The sequence below is a fragment of the Manacus vitellinus genome, unplaced genomic scaffold, assembly GCF_001715985.3.
Source record: "Manacus vitellinus isolate BGI_N305 unplaced genomic scaffold, ASM171598v3 scaffold_9_pilon, whole genome shotgun sequence".
NCBI classification, from domain to species: domain Eukaryota; kingdom Metazoa; phylum Chordata; class Aves; order Passeriformes; family Pipridae; genus Manacus; species Manacus vitellinus.
The window spans coordinates 6,728,877-6,748,652 of NW_021940917.1; the positions used below are offsets into that span (position 1 = coordinate 6,728,877).

The following is a 19,776-nucleotide window of genomic DNA, read 5'->3' on the forward strand; positions in this document are numbered from 1 at the left end:
CTCCCAAATACATGACGAGACCATTACTTTTTCTACACCAGAAAGTACTGAAGATTACAGTAGAAGGTGTACACCAAAGATTACTTGTCTTTAAGCACTGCCTCCCTGGAGATCAGTTTTGTGGCCATGACCTTCTCTCCAGAGAGTACCATATTAAATCATAATTTTGCAGGCAAATAGTTCAACAAACCCCATAATTTATGTCTACTTCACAATTCACATCATACAGAAACATTCACCTGTCAGTAAGGAACTACTCTAGGTGCAAAAGTCACCAGTAAAAAAGCGACAGATTATTACAGCAGCAAAATCACTCATTCTGGAGCACATGTTGCTGAATTAGCTTATATCCGTTCCCAAAAATTATCAGCTCTTGTCTCTAGTAACTAGCTTCCAAATTTGCATTTAATGTTTGTCATTCCCCAAATCACCTCCTCCGTTAGAAGCACAGAACTGAAAATAATGAAAATCCCAAGTCTACTAAAGTTAAAATGCTCACAAGTCAAACGGAGGATAGATCCAATTACCATTTAAATAACAACATGAAACTCTTTGAAGGAAAGGCCTTTTGATCTCGAAGATCCAAATGCTGAGCAGTAAGAATCTGAGTTCTTTAAATTTCCAGGGAAAAAGCTACAAAAAAAGAACTATGACCCAGGCTGTCAGTCATGTGCTTAAAACCCTAGCATTTTTTACTGTTAAATGTAGCTCTCTCGGTGTGTAATTAGTGGCTATGTCATCATCAATACCACAGTTAATAAATGCTTAAGTAACTCTTTTCTTGCTGGTCATTCTGCTGTGGAGATGCAGGGAGTGGTACGAAGTGATGGGAGAGCCCAAAGTTGAAACATGGGTTGTATTTTTCTTCTTTCCCTCTGTGGAATGTTAAATTTAGGATTTCCAAGCTTTGATCAACTCACAGTTATTAATACAGGTTTGAAAATCTGAATGTCTTATTAATTTCAAAGACAAAATAGTGTAACTCAAATGGCATTAAAAATCTCATTTGGGTAGAATTACAAGCCCTGTGCCTTTTCAGTGGCAAAGGCAAACAATAACTCTATACTGTACTGCAGTTCAAATTTCTGTCATTTTTTAATCCTTTCTCCAGAGAATTGTGAAGGAATGATGCTTTGAAAAGTGCTTTAGCCTTTAACAGTCTATGGAGTTTGCTGATGTCACACTTCCTAATTGACACAACACAGAGTCTGCATGGCACACTGCTACAACATTTGTTTCAAAAGTGCACATTTCACAGGAAACCAGTGATTAATTTCCCGAAGACTTACAGGCATACATTTCCAAAAAGGGAAAAATAAAACTGTTACATATCCATACAACTCAAAATTTACAGAATTGTGGCAGCCAGCCAGCAAAACTACTCCAGGTCTGCTTTCCCATCTGCTTGGCCTGTTAGCTGAAAGAAAATAATATCAAATTGCTCCTTCTGTAACAAATTCTTAGAATTAGCTAAAAAAACCAGCTTCCATGACACAATTTTTATAATACAAAATGTCTTAAAACAATCAATAAACATTGCCAGCACTTTGCAATGTAGACACAATAGCTTAGAAAGCAGTATTGAGTCAAAAACAGCTCCCTCCTCCCCAGGACTAAAAAGACGCTGTGCCAGGCCACTGTTGCTGTTCACACAAGAGACATCCTCATTCTTTTAGCAAACGGTGCCCTCCAGCAGATCAACTTGGCCAAAGTGAATGTTACACCTTCCTGTACATGAGCCCCAGCCCTTTGCTTGAGGCTATGGACCTTGGAGCAGGGAAAGGAGCAATGTGTGTCAGATCCTTGGTCACAACATTAATGTAAATGAAACTAGACCTGGCTTATGAGGTTTGTGAACTTCCTGGCACTGGGGAGAACACACAATCCCTGCTGTTGCCTCTGCTAAATGGAAGGTAACTTACACAGATCAACTGGCTGAGCAGTTGAGGTCAACAATGCCTTCAGCTATTTGGCTGGTGGAGCCCTGACAAGTGATTTTTGGTTTATGGCAATGTACCATGTCAGAATCATTACTTTTTCCTCTTAATCTATAAATTAAAAATGTGTCGTAAAGACATGCACAGCTTTTTTCTGTCTACATTGCAATGATATACAGTAATTAATATACTACAGGTTTCTACTTCACAGATTAAAAAATAATTTTACTGGGAGCACTTTCAACAGCTGCCCATAAATCAACCACTCTCAGGAGTTCAACTCAAGAGTTATTGTGTCTATTGTGCATCTTAAGGTTCAAAGACAGATTATTCATGCATTCATTCATAGCCAAGAATGTATCCCAGCAATGAAATTTGCCCTTCAAAGCTGACCCAAGCTTAACTACTGGATTGACTAAATATTTTAATTGCACCATGATGTGCTATATTCCTTCTCTGAAGATTGTAGTTTTGGTGAATTGAGCTAGGTTTAAACCAATGGTATGTTAATGGCACATATTCCAAAAGTGTAAGCAGCTGCTGCCCACAAACAATGCCAAACTGAGTAATAGGAATGCAAACAAATCTGCCGGTGCACAGTTAGGTTTTTTTTAAACTACTTAAAAATTGTAGTGTTACAAAATTACTTCTGTGAAAGAAAAAGGCAGAAAATAGACGAAAGCAAAGCTGTTATTTACAGAGAGCCCCCAATAACTGAGTAACATTGCCAGTGCAAGAACATTAATTCTGCCACCTCCTTTCATACCCAATAATTTATTTTCCATTCTGAGCAACAGCATTTCTGCCACTAGATGTAATGATGAAAAGAACAGTAAGCATTCTCCTCACACACTAGAAAGTCAAGAGTCCTGGAATAACTTCTCCTCGCCTGTTAGGATAAGCTATCTGGTGCAGCAAAGACAGTCAACATTCCAGCCTTTCCTAGCTACATTAAGCCAATACATCTAGGCTGAAGATTAAGGGGAAGGGAAACAATTACATTGTGTGTTACTGCCAAAGATGCAAAGACTCTAAATCTCCTTGAAGCTGAAAACAAATTAGCAGCTTTGCCTACATCAAGCTGTCTGTCCAAATGGAAGTTTCTTTTCACAACAGCATTACTAACTGTGCTTCTCAAAGATAACGCTTTGGGGATACAAAAACATTTTCTCTAAGTCATTTCCTGTCACTTGCTTGTCTAGAGCAACAGAACCATTTGTAATGCAATCACCACCCACTGCCTCGAAGCAAAACCAAGAACAGATTCGCTCCTGCCCCTCAAGAGTCCCTCTTCCCCCTTATTTTTACTAATTTCATGTGCCACTTGTGTGGGCAGAATCAAAGTAAAAAGAAATGGTGTTAGCCTACTCGTTCACGTTTCATAAAAATGCACCAGTTGATAAATTTGAATCTCTGTGCCACCTTTAATCTTTATCCAAGGGAGAAACTGACTGTCAGTTCTGGTAGAAAACCCTTCAGTGGGTATCATGAAATAAATTACTAAAATGCTATACAACTTCATTTCCACTGTCAACAGGAATGTGTTCGCAGGGGAGATGCAATCATTTAAAATCCATCTCAGGTTCCATGGCACCTACAGTTTCCCTGTTCAGCAAGAAGTAGTACTTTGGCATAAGACTGCAGCCGCTGAGGCCACCAGAATTGAAGTGCTGGAATAAGGAAAATTCAAGGAAATCAGTTCTCTCCAGCTTTCAGGATACACACACAACAAAAAAAGAAAGAAAGAAAAAATAAAGGAGGAAAAGAAAAAAAAAAGAAAAGAAAAAAGAAAAAAAACCCGGAAGTTAGGAAATTTCCAAAAGAGCTGAACTGGATGAAAATGCCTGTGGTACAATAAACGCCCCCTGTGCACTGGCCAGCAGAAGCCCAAACACTGTGGAGATATCTCAGCCTTCCATTAATACTTGGGAGGATGGGAAGACACCACTGCTGCCACATTTTCTCTCCCCCCTGAAGTATGTTTGAATACTTTCCCAGATAAATCTGTTTGTAACCAACCTTGACTAGCCAGTTTAATGAATAAACTACTATGTCACTGTATTTTAAACCCAAGATCTTTCACTCTCACCTTAAGTAGCCCTGCACCCTGGAAGAAGTGCAGCCTAGATGGGGTTTGCAAAAAATTGATGAATTTGAGAAAGCTCAAAAATTAGCTACTGTCAGAGAACTAAATTATTTTACCACTTAAAAGTCACACATGTCTGCTTTGCTTAAAAATGCTGAATTCTCAATTTTTATAAGACTATCAGGGAAAACTTTTTCTTTCACATAATAGTGGTGAAGTGAAAGGCTTTCTCAAGTGTGTGCAGGCTATGTGGAAATGCCATTCTGTCTTTCAGAATTCAACAAAAATAATCTGATTTTTGTTAAGTAATGAACACTAGTAGCACTGTCTTTCCTTCAGATTTTATCACCTCTAAACATAGGTCTCTAGCTGGGAATTGCTGCAACAGAGGAAAAAATATTTTTTTTTTTAAATTGCTCAGTCTTGTAACCAGTGATTCTTTTTACTCTAAAGCTACATGAAGTCTACCAATAGCTAGTGGTTCTTCTGGATGAAACTGGCTTGGATGGAAACAAACTTGTACTGGCTTCACTGTCACAGGTAACATTTGAACAAAATTTCTCAAGAAGCAATATTAGTTTATTGCAAAACTTTCTCCACAGAACCTACAGTCATAACTTTCAGGACTTTCATAAAACTGTAGAGGATAACCTATAAAGTAAGCTTCATTTTAAAATCCCTAACACATTAGAAGTCATACTCTGCTAAAAGTTGACATCAGCTTGTCTCTTCCCTAAGGAAAACAGCTCCTTTAGTGAAACCCGAGACTCTTCTTACTGTTTCTAAATCCCAGCTAGAGCAGATCACATAGCCTTGGGCTTCCAAAGACCCACAAAAGGCAGCTCTGTATGAATGCAAGGTTAAGAAGTACAGGTTCAGTCACTGCAGGGGAAAGTAAATAGGCAGTAAAACGTAATTACTTGTCTCAACGTACTTAAATGCAGAAGTTTTAAGTGACTGTGGGGAAAAAAAAAAAAACACCTCTAGATTAATTGAAGATTGATCTGGAACTACCCCTGCTTGAAACTGATTCTCCACAACATTTATCCTCAGTGTTAGGGTCTGGCTGCAGAACTGCCATCTCCTGACAACTAATGTCAGTTCCATTTTATTAAAGGAGATGTTTACACTATTAGCTAAATCACTAGAGAAATAGCAAACGGCTTGATCCGCCTCTAACCCTCAAATAGAAACAACAACAAACTCAAACAAAACACTAAATACACTAAAATACTGCCCCAAGCAAAGCCCTAGTAAACATACCAACTAAGCTTAAGAAGTAACTGACATCTCACAACAAGGGGAAGAAAAAGAAGGGGAAAAGAAGGTTTTTCTTAAATATTCTTTTTTATTCTGATTAAATCTTTAATAAGAGTGGTAAAATCTGCCCTTAGAAATTAATTCTGCAGCCTTTTATTTCCATAGCTATATCCCCTTTAAATTCCTTTGAGATTTAAATTTGAAGCTAGTAAATACAAACCAGTGTTAATTTTGATGGACACATAAGTGATTTTGCTTTAGTTGATTCTCCTTAGAAAAAAGAAATAAAACCCAAATTAAAGCAAAGTGCTCTAATACTGGTCTTTTGTTTTCTATCCCAGATACTTCTGCGGTTCTTTTAACACTAAATTTCATGGCCCTTGGGGATTTAAGATCAATGAACTTCAATTGTATTTTCCATTGCAACACTAGCTTTAGTAAATCTAGATCTAGATTTAGTCTAGATCTGGACTAAATCAAGAAAGTATTTGCCTTGAGCTTTTCTTTTTATATATATGTATTCTTTTTCTTCACCCTCAACCTCTACATTTTCAACCTTTACGTTTCCTGTCTCCTTCCTTTAGAATAAAAACATAAGACGTAATTTTTTATTAACTCTAAAGGTCAAAAAGCTCTTCACTGTTCAAAAATTTTAAATTGAGTTTTTCCTTCCGCTTTTGGGATTGCCACTTGCTACCAAAAATTACCAAAAGTTAGTAGTACATCAGTAATAACTGGAAAGAATTATGAATATCCCTCAGGATGACAAAATATAAGTTTCCACTCTTTGTAAAAAATGAAGAGCTGCATGTTAGATCAGACACTGATCTTACACAGGAAAGCTAGTCACGATGCTAAAGGCAACTTTTCACTACGTAGCCTGAAACAGAGGAAAAAAAGGATTATTTTGCAATTTTATATTAGTCTGTATTAGTAAAAACATGTAGTCCAGCAACTGAGAGAACCTCTCATTTACCACTGCACAAGACTGGCACTGGTTTGGAACATAACAAAACTGGCACATAACAGCTTGTCCTAACTAAAAGTATGCACAAAATTAAGAGTGACTGTGAGAACAATTTTAAATAAGTGTTTCAATCCCTGAACCACACCAACTAAATATGCCATTTCAGTTGTGCTTCACCCCTTACTCTAGTGGTATTTATTTAGTAAGAAAACACTTGCACACATACACACTTCATTAGCAGTCATCTCTCCCCCTGCTATCTACAAATCCAAACATGTTCCAAGTATGTACTGGAACAGTCTCACTTCGAAGCAATCTACTGCTGTTGAGATTTCACTTTTGAGCAGTAAATGCTCAAAACTGTTGCTTTTCTTAAAGCAACTCCTTCAGTGTTCATAACCTCACTGCTCCAGCAGGCTCAGTTTCACATTCAAATAGCCCCAAGCAAATGTTTCCAATCTCAATTATCCTCCTTCGTTTTTCTAGGCACCCTCCCTGCTCCCATATGCTTGTTTGTAAAAGGAAAAATTTTCTATGTATGTACAAGCAGCACGGGGAGTCTTCCTCTGTAGCAGTCTGGTAATATCCACAGTTTTATGTAAGCACTGTCTGGAATTTGTTAAGTTTTTTCATTCTCTGCTTTGGGTTATACCAAGAGAATTGCACCCAGTTTCTCACTGAGTTTGTAAAATATGGCATTTGCAAGGTCCTTTTAGATAAGCTGGCCATTACTACCCAGGGTAAATACGACACTTCTGATATTTTTGGTCAGTTATCATGACTGTACTCTGGCTATGCTCTGCTTAGCATTAAATCAGTACTCCTAAGAGTGAAGCAACAAGAGAAGCACTAGGGAGTAAACAAATTTCACATCCTTCCATGTAATAGAGACATGCAGCCTCTCTAAACAAAGCTGAAGGACTAGCACTAGTTAGACCCTGTGGTGCATTTATGTTCAAGAAGGAACACTGACATTTAAATACCAAATTTAACATTTAACAGCACAAATTTCCTAAGTGATTTTCTTCCAGGGTTGGTCTGCAGTCTTCAGAAAGCTGAATCAATGGTGTTAGGAAGGAATGGAAGAAGTGATGAGCTAGCATAATCTCTCTGCCGGACTAAGAAATAGCAGTGGTTCTGCTTTCAACTCTTTTTTTTTTCTTTTATTTTCTTTTTCTTTTACAGATCTTCACTAATCTGTGATGCTTTCCATTACCTAGACAAACAGCTTTAAACTTAAATTTATGTTTAAATGAATGACTAATTGAACATTTTTGGAAAAAGAAGTGTTTTGCAAAAGAATCAAAATTAAACTCAAGGAAGTAAAAATATTTCCTATCAGACACATATCTCCCTTCCTCTACCAGCAGAGACCATCCATAACCTGTTCTGCATTTCTTCTTCACTGAGAGGGTTTACGCTGACATGATTTATCTACTGTTTGCTATGAACAAAGAGCCTGCAAAGGTTTGGTTACCACAGCCCAGCTGATTCATGGCAACTCATTAGAGTCACATCACAACCATGTGCACCTGGTTCATAGTTAGTCCCAGTGGCTTAAAACCATTTGAGGGGCTTCTGTGGATACTCTAAAATTACCATTTGCTTCATTTACTTTAGATAGAAACAGACTTGTAGTCTATTTTTGCACTCCTTACCTCAAACACCAGCCAGCACTGTATACTTCAAAGAAGTTCATGAGAAACGGTGCAGAAGCTAGTTACAGGACAATGTCAGAATTTATGTCCTTAAACATGTCCCTAAATACTCTGATAAGGTCGGGCATGCTGTTGAGATTTTTAACTACAGCTAAATCCGTCTTGCAGTCTGAATCCTGTAACATTAAACTCTTGAAACTTTTCTCAGATAGTCTGTGTACTAAAGTGCAATCTCCAGACTCCTTTTGTAAGGCACATAGAGCCTCCATAAACCACAAACCTTTTTATGCCAGAGTGTGGCTTCCCATTGTGAGATTCAGCCCATTTCTCTTCTGTTACTAGTTTCTGTGTAACGCGTACTAGGTGTCAGACTCCAAGTGCCTTTAAGTCTATAAAGAATCTTGTATCTCAGTCTCCTTAAATCCATTGATTTACTGGGTCTGGTATCACAAACAGTAGAAAGAGGAAAAATTAAACAAAACATCTCAAAATATAAATACATGTAAAGGCTTTTTCTGAATAGATGACATTTTGATACTGGTCGACGTTGATACTGGGTCAGCAGATGACTCATACGACACTAGAAAATAGCTGTGTTTTAGGTGTTCTGTTAATGTAGCTAGCCAAAAACCACTACTTTCTCCACAGACCACTTCTCTGCAACATGGACATAACAAAGCCTCATTTTTGAACAATGTCTAACTTTATGCTTCTGTCATATACATATACCCACTGTCTTTCAATTCTGAACTAAATATGGTGGTTAATAAGACCAAACTTCCACTCGTTGTACACAGCAAGCAATGGTCTAGATCACACAGAAAGGAGAGAATATAAATGCACCCTGTCTAAAGGAGTATCTGTTTTTTACAACTGTATCACTTGGTTTAATAAAGGATATTGCCTCTCTCAATAAACCTTGATTGAGCTCAAGACAACAGCTGTGATTTAATCATGTTTCTCTGAATTTCTATGAATTGTTGTAATGTTCTTTGATAAAACAGATTTTTTAAAACTTTTTAATGTCTACATTTGTTTCCTTACATATTTGACATGGCTTTCAATATTACAAGTTTCATTGTTTCATCATGCCTTTGTATTTATGAAAGGAAGAAAATGTGGTTGTTAAACCACAAAAATGGCTAACAGGAATAACAGGCTGTCAGACTACCTCTCATTCTTCTAATTCTGTCTCTATTGACATCTACACACCCTTACTCATATACACATGTACAAATGCATATCTAACCAAAGACATTCAAAACAGACCATTCTTTTAAAGCAGTTTTTGCAAAACTAAGGCCACATAGTAAGGCAGGAAGGAATCCACATCAGCTCTGTGCAATAGATATGTTTTCAAAACATCTATGCATATTAGTTGCAAAAGTGGCAGGCTGGGAAACCATACACACAAGTATCAGCATGCCTCTTTGTCATCAAAGCCTTCTCCTTTCTACTGAAAATTTCTGCAAAATAGTGTCAGAACTGAGGCTATGATAAATTTGGAATACTCTGGAGATGAACCCATCTGAGATTTCTGAGATCCAGAAGATTCCTGTTTCTTGTATTTGTCAACAAGCTAACCCCAATAAGATGACCCTTTAAAATATACAACTAATTTCCCCATTATTTATTACTGAACAAAAGCAGGTTGTACCCGAAACTGCAAAAAGAGGAAGAATGTCAGTGCAGCAACAAGAGAACTCCGATGCCGCACGTAGGCAGCTTGTTCTGCACCCAAAGGCAGCAAGGTGACGGATGGCTGTCTCCTACACAGATTTCAAGAAAACAAGACATCATCAGAACTAGCGCTTCTCACTTCTAAAGGCAGACTTTACTACTTGATGTAGAACCAAAAACAGGACATGACCTAGGGCAAGCTAAGCCAAAAAGTGAGCTCTAAGCAATTCAGAAAGTTTGTTGGCAGTTTCCCTTTTTTTCTGGGTCATTTTTTTTTCCTCCAGGCAGTAAGAAACAATTAATGTTCTCTTCAATCTGTTTTCCCAGAAGGTAATTACATGATTTAGTAAGTACCCGATCCTAGATAAACCTTTTTTCTCATTATAACAATACAGACTTTTAGCAGCTGTTTCCCAGAGAATCAACATAACCAAACAAACCAAAATACACACTCCAATTAACACTACCAAGCTGCTTATTGTGAAGGACTTTTACAGCACCATGGTTTCTGGTGTCAAATATCCGCATCACCTGCCAGTTTCAAGTTGACTTGCCTATAACAATTTTTTATTCCTCTGCTATAGGGAAACCTCAGCTAGTTCCTTCAATGCTCTTTTTTAACGCCATTAACTTCACTTTGGAAACATTATCAAGTTATATCCAAACAAGATTGTTATGCAGACGACAATGCCTACAGTATACACATGTAGAAATTAAACACTACATAACTTAGTAGAGCAACTGAGAAATACCCACATGATAACCAGCAGTCTCAGTCAATTATATGAGTAACCAGCTATGGTTACCAACCTTTGTAATTAAATGTCACAGACTTCAGATGCCAGCTTTCCTCTAAGCATTTTAGGATTAAAACACCCTGGAAAAAAAGGTCTGATTTATTAAATCAAGTTAACTGAATAGACGGGTGTGCAATAAATGTAAAGAGTTGTAGTAACAATGCTCTTTTTAATCTTCCACAGTTTCGTCTGAAATCCAAAATTATTTTCTTCCCCTACCCCTCCCTTGGAGTGATTATCTTAAAAATATGACTAGTACATCCAAATATACTCCTTTTTCTGACCTCAAAGAACAAATGCAACAGAATATGACTACTTGTTTAACACACCTAAAAGAAAAGTCATTATTTCACATACCTTCATAACATAAATTCTCAGTATATGCCTTCTCTTCTATGAAGTATATATTACATCTATGCTAATAATGAGTTCTACATAAACTATTTGATTTTAGGACAAGAGCATGGTCTTAAGCTGTGTCAAGGGAGGTTTAGGTTGAATATTAGGAAAAAATTTTTTACAGAGAGAGTAATCAAGACATTGGAATGGGCTGCCCAGGGAGGTGCTGGATTCACCATCCCTGGAGGTTTTTAAGATGAGACTGGATGTGGCACTTAGTGCCATGGTCTAGTAACCACAGGGGAGTTGGATCAAGGGTTGGACTTGATGATATTGGAGGTCTTTTCCAATCCGGTCGATTCTATGATCTTTCTACATTCACTCTATTATTCTTTTTGTAAAAGCTGTGATTCACCACATCCTGTCTGTATTTGCATTCCCACACCTAGTTGCTGCAGCACATGAAGGCTGCTCAGCAGCACATTAGGTTCACAGTTCTTATATGCCACAGATGCAGACATCCTACAAGCCTATTCCTACCACCTCACAACTCATTTTACACAGAGTAGCTAAACCAGAGAAAGAACAATTCCAATATCTCAAAACACAAGCCAAGATTAGGAATTTTCATACCTTAGCTTTCTAGAATTGTTTTATGTTAAAAAGCTATCAGATATATAGCCAGCTAGAGAAACGTCAGATTATACATGTTTTTATTAAGTTTTCAAAAGCAGTAAAGGGAGTGAACACCATAGAAACATATTAACATCATAGAAGAAATTTGTATGTTAGTTGGTCATTATGAACATCAAGATGGTTTTAGATGTGCCTAATTACAAAGATTTTAGTTAGAGTAATCTGAATTTACACCAGTTTAGGAAAGGTCATGTTCTGCCCTAAAATCAATATCATAACTAGAGTAAATGAATATCTGATAATCTTTTTTCTCTTAAAGATGAATAGAAGACCCATCTGCACCCTGTTTCCTAGAATTTGGCAGAAATGGCTTCATGCAAGCTGCTATTAGTGCTTTCACGAACATGTCAGAAAATTTGAATTCAGCTAAATATATACATATATGTGTGCCCTAAACATCAAAACTTAATTAAAATGCAAAAATGATCATTAGGAATTCATTTTTCATAATGCAGTGTTGATTGTGAACATTGGGAATAAACAGTCAAATTTATGTTATTTTCTTCAGTCAGCAGGGTCTGAAACAGTCAAACACAAAGAGCACAGTACCAACCACACAATATGAAATCATATCAATTATCTTCAGTCTCTTAAACTACATTCTAGCTATATTTCTAGAGTATTTTAGAATCCCGTTTTATCTGTATTTGTAGTCACTCATAGCTGCAGTGTTGCCAAACAGTATTTGTAAAGCTGTGAAAACAGGCACATTCAAAACTGTTTCGCTCAAGCATGCCATCATTGAACTGAGTTGTTTCAGAAAATTTTTTTAGACAAACTAGGAAAAAGCTGAGGTAGTTAATTCCCATTAACTAACAAGAGTTTTTAAACCAGTAGAGTGATGAGATACTGCTAAATGGAATGTTATCCTGACCAGAATGCAACTCTTTTTTAATACTTCATTTCTGGTGCCAAACCACTCGCAAGGAAGGCTTCTTAAATTCAGTGGGGGTCAGAAGTTTAGTTTATTCAGCAAGAATAACACTATTAACAGCTACTGCTCTTTCATGTCAACATAGTTAACGCCCACACATTCCAACTCTGGTTAATGCAGGCCAGTCAAGGAAGATTGCAGTTGCTAAGGGCAGTCATCTCTGCAGGGATATTTTAAAACAGAATTTATACTGTGCTTTAAAAACAATCTAAAAGGATCAATCTGCCTTATGAATCTGCTGTAGACATACACAGAGAGAAAGATGGATGGATGAAAGCATATAAAAGCAAGTAAATCTGACTCTATTGATTTTTGAAAGGACAGTGCAGAGCACTTTGGTGAGGTCTTATATATCACTGCAAAGGACCAAATACCATTTTGCATATGGTGTGAAGCATGTCAGGATTTATCATGAAGCATTACAGTGCTGTATTCTGTCATTATATGATTTTGTAAATAATCTTGTTTTCACTGTTGAGGAAGGTAGATCACTAAAAATTAAATAATCCTCAAAAGCAACATAAGAAAAATCACAGGAAGACTTTCAGACAGGTATAAATGGAGACATATGCTATTACTAAACTAAAAATTGCAGAAATTTAGTGTACACATGCAGTATTTTTAGCAGGAGAAAGTTGGTATTTTAATAATGAGCTTTTGAAAACCAAAATGGAAAAATCTGCATATCAGAGCATAATCCTCTTCCTACTTTGTTCTAATTCATAGCAAATCAATGCTTAGTGTTAACCAAAGCTCTCCAGCACTCCTACTTGGACAAATGCCTTCAAAGGATATTAAAGAAATCACTCTGGTTTAAATAGCACTTCTTCACCAGATGGAACACTTTTCTTCAAGCAAGAATGCTTTCATCTTAAATTGTTATATTTCAAATAACCAAAATGCAAACAATAACCACATCAACTTAAATTTCCATGGGGTCTCTGGGGCTTCTATTTTTATGTAATGGTGGCATTTCCTATCATAGTGTCTGAATTCCAAAATATTCAACTTTCTAAGTTTTCATCTAACATATTCATATATCCACTCCCATCACATATACACACCCTCATGATGTATATTTAAATAGCACATTTATGCTATTTTACTAGCAATTTCTTCATATGCTTTTCTTAATACAGCAAGAGGAAACAATTCTATTGTTAGCTTGGGTTACATGGTAGGTCATTTGGAAAACACAGTTGCTTTAAATAATAAAAAACCTGCCATTTGTTTTTAAAAGAAAAACTCACTAGGTGAGCCTTAATAAAGCTGTGACTGCCATTGTACACAATGGCACCCCAACAGACTAGTAAGCCTTTAGTTAGCACCAAGGCACATACAGCAGAGTCTCCTCCTTCTTAACATATCTCACAGACAAACCTAGTGGAAAAAACAATTTACCTTCTTCAGTTTCATGCCACACAATTCCTTCCAAGTTCACGCTGGTCCCAGGCTCACAGGGTCCAAGGCATTCAGGTTCTGTTACTACTCCAACCTCGCAAGTATTTACACCCACTGAACGAGTCCGTACCAAAAGCTGCTCGACTGGTGCTGCAATATTGGATGAAGATGGGGAAAAGTAGGAAGGCAGAATCTGAGGTGTGATACTGCTGGAAATCGGAGGTGGAGGTGCAGGCACTGTAAACAGGGGATCAACCTGAAAACAACAGACAAACTTACTATAATGGTGCTGTGAGAGTTAAAAAAAAAAAAAAAAAAAGTAATAGCCTAGTTTGCTGAGACTACATTTCTGTATGCAGGGATTTGGTCTATCACAAGTAATTTCAGTCTTATGAGTTCAATTTTTTTGACATCAGACCAAATGCTGCACATGAAAAATTTAGTACAAAAATATCTATCATGCTTAACAAGACAACTTGCTAAGTTTCTACTAGACTATTCCCTGTTGTCATAGACTGCTAGCACAAAATAATAATAAATTTTTAAAACAAAGATTAAGGTCACTTTTCTCTTGTTGCTGACAGAGACTGATTTGTGGATGGAAATTAATTTTGCCAACTGGAAACTTCATTTTCTATTTTAAAAAACATTTATAAAGACAGTACAAAGACATAAATGCCATTCTTTCATGTGCATCATAGGGAAATTAGCAGTGGAAACAGTTCTAATATCCATATGGCAGCAAATATAATCTCTTGTCTTCCAATCATTTAAAATACATTAGGATCACCCACCTAACAGCTTACACACAACGTTTACATCTTTCTCCTTGAAATAACAGATGAGGACTTTTATAAGAATCTACCCAAATCATCTAATTTCTCAGAGTTTCCAAAATGCGTATTTAAAAAAATACAACTTGCCAGACAAGCAGTCTGTACACAGACAGTGCACAGAGACAGTATCTATATATGAACTAAAGAAGTTATCTTTCCCATATGACTTCAGTATACTTAGTAGCAGATTTTCTGCATAAAGATTTGGCCCAAGAGTTTTCAGTGTTTTACTATGGCATAAGGTCCTTTGCCACATAAAAGATAGCTAGATGAGGATATAAGTGTGCCCATTCAAACAGCTAAACCACCTAAAACTCATGTTTATTTGGCCCACTGGATCACAGACATCACACAAAGAAATCACCCTTCAATCTAATGATTTTTTAAATGGTTGTTTTCTAGCTGCATTCAAATAGATGATCACATCTTCAAGTCTGCAGTTTTTAAGACTGGACGTCACAAGTAGACTCAACAGAAAAGACATAATGACTCGCTGTACATCATCTAGGCTTCCCTCTAATGTATCTTAAAGTAGATGAAAGTTGATTTTGCTTTCTTGTAAAGCAAAATGGGGATACAAAGAGAAGGACAGACTAAAGAGTATCATCCTTGTATTATAAAATTTTCATATCACAGATCAGCTCACTTCATCATAATGAGAAAATAAAATGGAAATCAAATTAGAAGAACTTTTTTAAAAGTGTAACAATTGTTACTATTGCCCTTTGTGACAATTCTTTGCTTTGAGCATTATTCATACATACGAACTGAGAGCCAAGGCTTTTAATTGTGCACACAAGTCTTAAGCATGCTAAATACTTACCAAGAACATAGCAAAAATGTTTTGTATGATCTTTGTATGACCAGCCTGGATTTCAATCTCAATTACACTAGAACTAGGAAGGAGAGAGGAGTGACCTACAACCACAATCTTGTCCAAACTAGTCCTCATTTAGAGGGGTTTCTTTTTATTGAGAACTAAATCTTCAGGTAAAACAAATAAAAAAAAGAAAAGAAAAATTAAAAAAAAAAAAAAAAGACAACACTGAAACCAAAACAAAATATGAATACTAAAAGCATACCATCAAAACTGATTAAAGCAGAGTTCCTACAGCATAAGAACATTGCAGTCAAGCAATGGTGTCTTTATTCTTCTCTTTATACCAACAGAGTTGCAGAGTTAAAGCACAGGCAGAATGCTTTGCAGAGCAGTCTTGAACGCACTCGAGCAAGTCAAATATGAACTGGCCCCCAGGAGCAGCTGTTACTTGCAATATCTAATGGTGCGCATCACACAAAACCATAACTGTTTATGCCTAGCATGGGGAGACACTGATTCTATGCTACACAGATTCTGGCTGTCTGATGCCAAGTGGAAGCACATGGTTGGATGGCACAGAGCCCTGCTCCCTGGCACTGACTGTGTAATGATGCTATGTCAACGAAATGGGTCAGCGTGTACCCCAGGCAGAATTTAGAGGAGTTCTTAAGACACCTTACTTGAAATGAGAAGAGAATCTGGATCTGTAACTGGCAGGTAAATGGAGCCTAGCACTTGAGAAAAGCTAAGCCATATCCATTTATAAACCCAAGAACTGCTGATGAATGGTCTGTTTGATAGTTTACATGGAGTTTTGTTAAGTTGTGCAAACCTCCTACTACACATGCAACATTATTCTTCCATCACAAAGCCAGAGGGAAAAAAACTCCAAAATGTTTGCTATTGTCATTCTAAACTAGCCAATGTTTTAAACGGATGTAGACTAAATTGGCAGATGTGTTTTTCATTTTCTCAGTATTATAAACAGTGAGAGGGAGCTAAAGAAAGCATGGATCTAACAGTGTATCCTATTAAGTTCTTTGTTACAAATATTTGTGCTCAGTTCTGGTTTATTTAGACCTACTAATAAATGTTCATATTTTCCACTAGAAACATTGAGGACAAGGTCGAAGAGTGGCTCTTGAACTAAAAGGGGCTGTTTCTCTGTGAATTAAAACACTAGAATTAAGTGGACATTTACTGTCCCCGAGGTGCATGTTCATTACACAAATACGGCCTTAATCACAAGAAAAAAAATATGCTAAACTTAAATATTGCTCCAATTTTTACCATGTTTTAATGTTATCCCATGTTGTTTGATAATCATAACATCAGCACAGCAAAGTGGTGGTTCCTAGCGATCATTCTGGTGACACAGTTGTTTTCATGAATTCTCCAAAGGGCACTGATGTAAGCCATTAGAGACAAAGAGAAGCAGGAAGGCCCCCAACATCCAGTGGAAAAAAGGCACATAAGACTAACATCTGGTGGTGGCAGTCTGTTAAACTGAGGAAAGTTAATGTCAAGAACAGATGTGCTGCAGTTTCTCACTGTTATTTTTTCATTATTATTCCCAGGTGTTGGTGCATATTGAGCAGTAGCCTTGCTGTTTATCACACAAGATATTCCAATATGAGACTGAAAATCTGAATCTGAGGAAAGTTATTTACACAGATGCTCTCCTTATATACACAATTAAAGGAGCACAAAAAGACAGAAATATTCAAGTAATATTTACTTCACGTAATTCCAAGAGCTTTTGAGAACTGACTGCTGACAAAGGCTACAAGGCCGCAGTGTTATTCATGACAGTTTTCTACTGCCAAGTGTTTAACTGCATCAGAGAGCTATGATGCTTAGTAGCAGAAAGCTCACAGAAAATGAAGACAGCGTGCCAAGCAATGTAGCCACTGCTCCATGGAGCATTCCTTTACCTGAACACTCACAAAAAAAAAAAAAAAAAAAAAGAAAAATCTATTGGTGGATGCATAACATTAGTCAGTATGAGGAACAGCACATGGAAGGGAAAGGAAATATCATCCTAACTAAAAATAGGCAAGACTTTCTAATAAACAAGGTTCTCCTTCAGCTGCTCAGGCACTCTACATGCTGGAATCAATTTCTGGTTATCAAAATTCACTTTCCTGATTTAATCAAGGTATGTCTTTGAAGATACATCTCAACCATGACATAGTCTACCAATCTAAGACCAAATGGGGTCATACACTACTGCAGTGTCACCCACCAGGTGATTTTGCACACGCCAACAACCATTTAATCCATCTAGCAATACACAGCCTGGAGAAAGGCAGAGGAGCAGGTTTAAGGCTAGGCATAAGCCCTTCCCAGAAAGTACTGCTTTTTAAATTGAGAAAAAAAATCTGCTGTAAGCATTCTCAGTGGGAACATCTGCATTAGCAGAAAGGATGTGAAAAGAAGATCAGAATCCTATTATAGGATCTACCCAAAAAACAAAGCCTGACCCTTTGCAAAACTAAATCCTTCCTTTAAAAAAACACCAACATAAAGCATGAAAGGAGTAAGAAACTTCCAACCTTGAAAATGACATTGACAAGTTCTTTAGAATTATAATTAATACTTCTAAGAATCACTATGTCTGAAAAAGAAAACAGGAAATAAAGGAATTCAGCCCTGTATGGTTTATCTCCTACAAATTGCTTCCTCTAGATTTTAAGGTGAAAGGAAGACTAGCTTGTTTTTACATAAGGTATGCTTGCCTCTACTTCAATTTTCTAAAGCAACAGTGACCTCAGAAGACCTCATTGTAATCTCATGCACAGCATCATAAATCAGAAGTAATTCTAATGAAATCAATGAAACTACTTCAGGAGAAAACAAATGTGGGAGAATGTGAAATGAAAAAATGTCTGTGTGCTCAGCAGTGTGTCTGCATTTCTAGACATCTCATTGATCTTTAAAACTCTTCTTGTTACAAATCTTGCCCCATAAAGAATTTGCACCTCTAAAAACCAATGCTATTCTTTCATACTCTTACCATTTAACACAAATTAACCCTATGAAGAATCTCCATTTCAGTTGAATTATCTCAATTTAATCTCAGTTCAGTATTTCTCACATATAAAGTCACATTAGACACCATCTTAGAAGCATTTTGACACCATGCCTAACAGAAATTATATTTTGTTTCTTCAAATGTTCTACATCAAATTTTTTGGGGAAAAAAAAGGTCAGTGGCATGAAGGGCATGAATAGAAAATAAGAAAGAAATACTACAACACATAGATGCAGAAAAGAATTTCTGTCATAGGGCAGACATATCCATTACAAACCTTACATTCAAAATACAGGCAGGTCAGAGTACTAAGAATGTTATTTATTTTGGTCAACTTAATTGAGAATCACAGGAGCTTAAATACAAAAGAAAGATGAAGAAGATTTACACTGCCTAAATTGCATACAAATTTCAGACTTAAAAAACATATGTTCAATAATAATAATAATAAAAGCTTATGGTTTACAAATATCGTATTATAGACAAGAAACCTAATGTGTAATTGTGTTGAACTGATTGACACAAGTAGCATCTAACTGGAGCTTCCAAGTATGTTCTACTCTTAAAAATAACTTCTCCAATCAACTGAGTAGTAGGAGAGAGCAAAAAGACACACTAACAGAAACTGACACTATTTTTCCTAGTAAAGCAGCAAATCATCATGTCTAGAATGATTTCAATATTCTGAACATTTGTTATTAAGCAAAAAAATATCCACTTAAAACTCTTACTTGCTAATAAATTTTTAGTATATGGAACAAGGAAAAAATCCCCCTTGTACTCAAGATACTCTATGTCACCTGCATCAGCTGCATTAACCAATACTCACAGTTCTGCAAACTCCTAATCTTTCCACAGTTACATGTTCTTCCTACATATTGACCTTCAAATCTCCTCAGATGTTAAGAGATTGTATCTGCAGCACCTCCACAAACATGACAATGTTAATATTTTATTTTTAGGACAACACTAATATACAATCAAGACCATGATGAAAAGTCAAAGCTTTGAGTAGGGTCTAATGCAGCATAATGGTGCTAAACGAAAGACAAGAAAACTTCCTTGTCCTCTCTTATATCTCCTATTCTAGCTCAGATGCTTGGGATTTCCCAAAGCCATTCACCCATTTTACTGAGAGAAAGATTAGCATTTGACAGCTGCCAGTGATATCCTTCTGCCAAGACTGCGCCTGTGAAAAACTGTATGTCAACTCGAATGTTTGGCAGAGCCCTGGGAGGATGCCCAGATCACCACCTGCACATTTCTAGTAAAGACATTTTTTCTCATTCAGCCCAAGAAAATCATGTTCATTGAGATAATTGTCTCTAGAA

General features: G+C 36.7%; 1 protein-coding gene across 3 annotated transcripts in view; it reads right to left on the reverse strand.

The window, feature by feature from the left end:
• The window catches only part of ZNF608 (zinc finger protein 608), an 86,432-nt gene that overhangs the window by 33,610 nt on the left and 33,046 nt on the right, over positions 1 to 19,776 (reverse strand). For all 3 annotated transcript variants that reach the window (XM_018086172.2, XM_018086171.2, XM_008923280.3), the window contains exon 3: positions 13,756 to 14,011. In XM_018086172.2, coding sequence (XP_017941661.1) covers positions 13,756 to 14,011 — 256 coding nt within the window. The remainder of the gene's footprint in view (positions 1 to 13,755; positions 14,012 to 19,776) is intronic.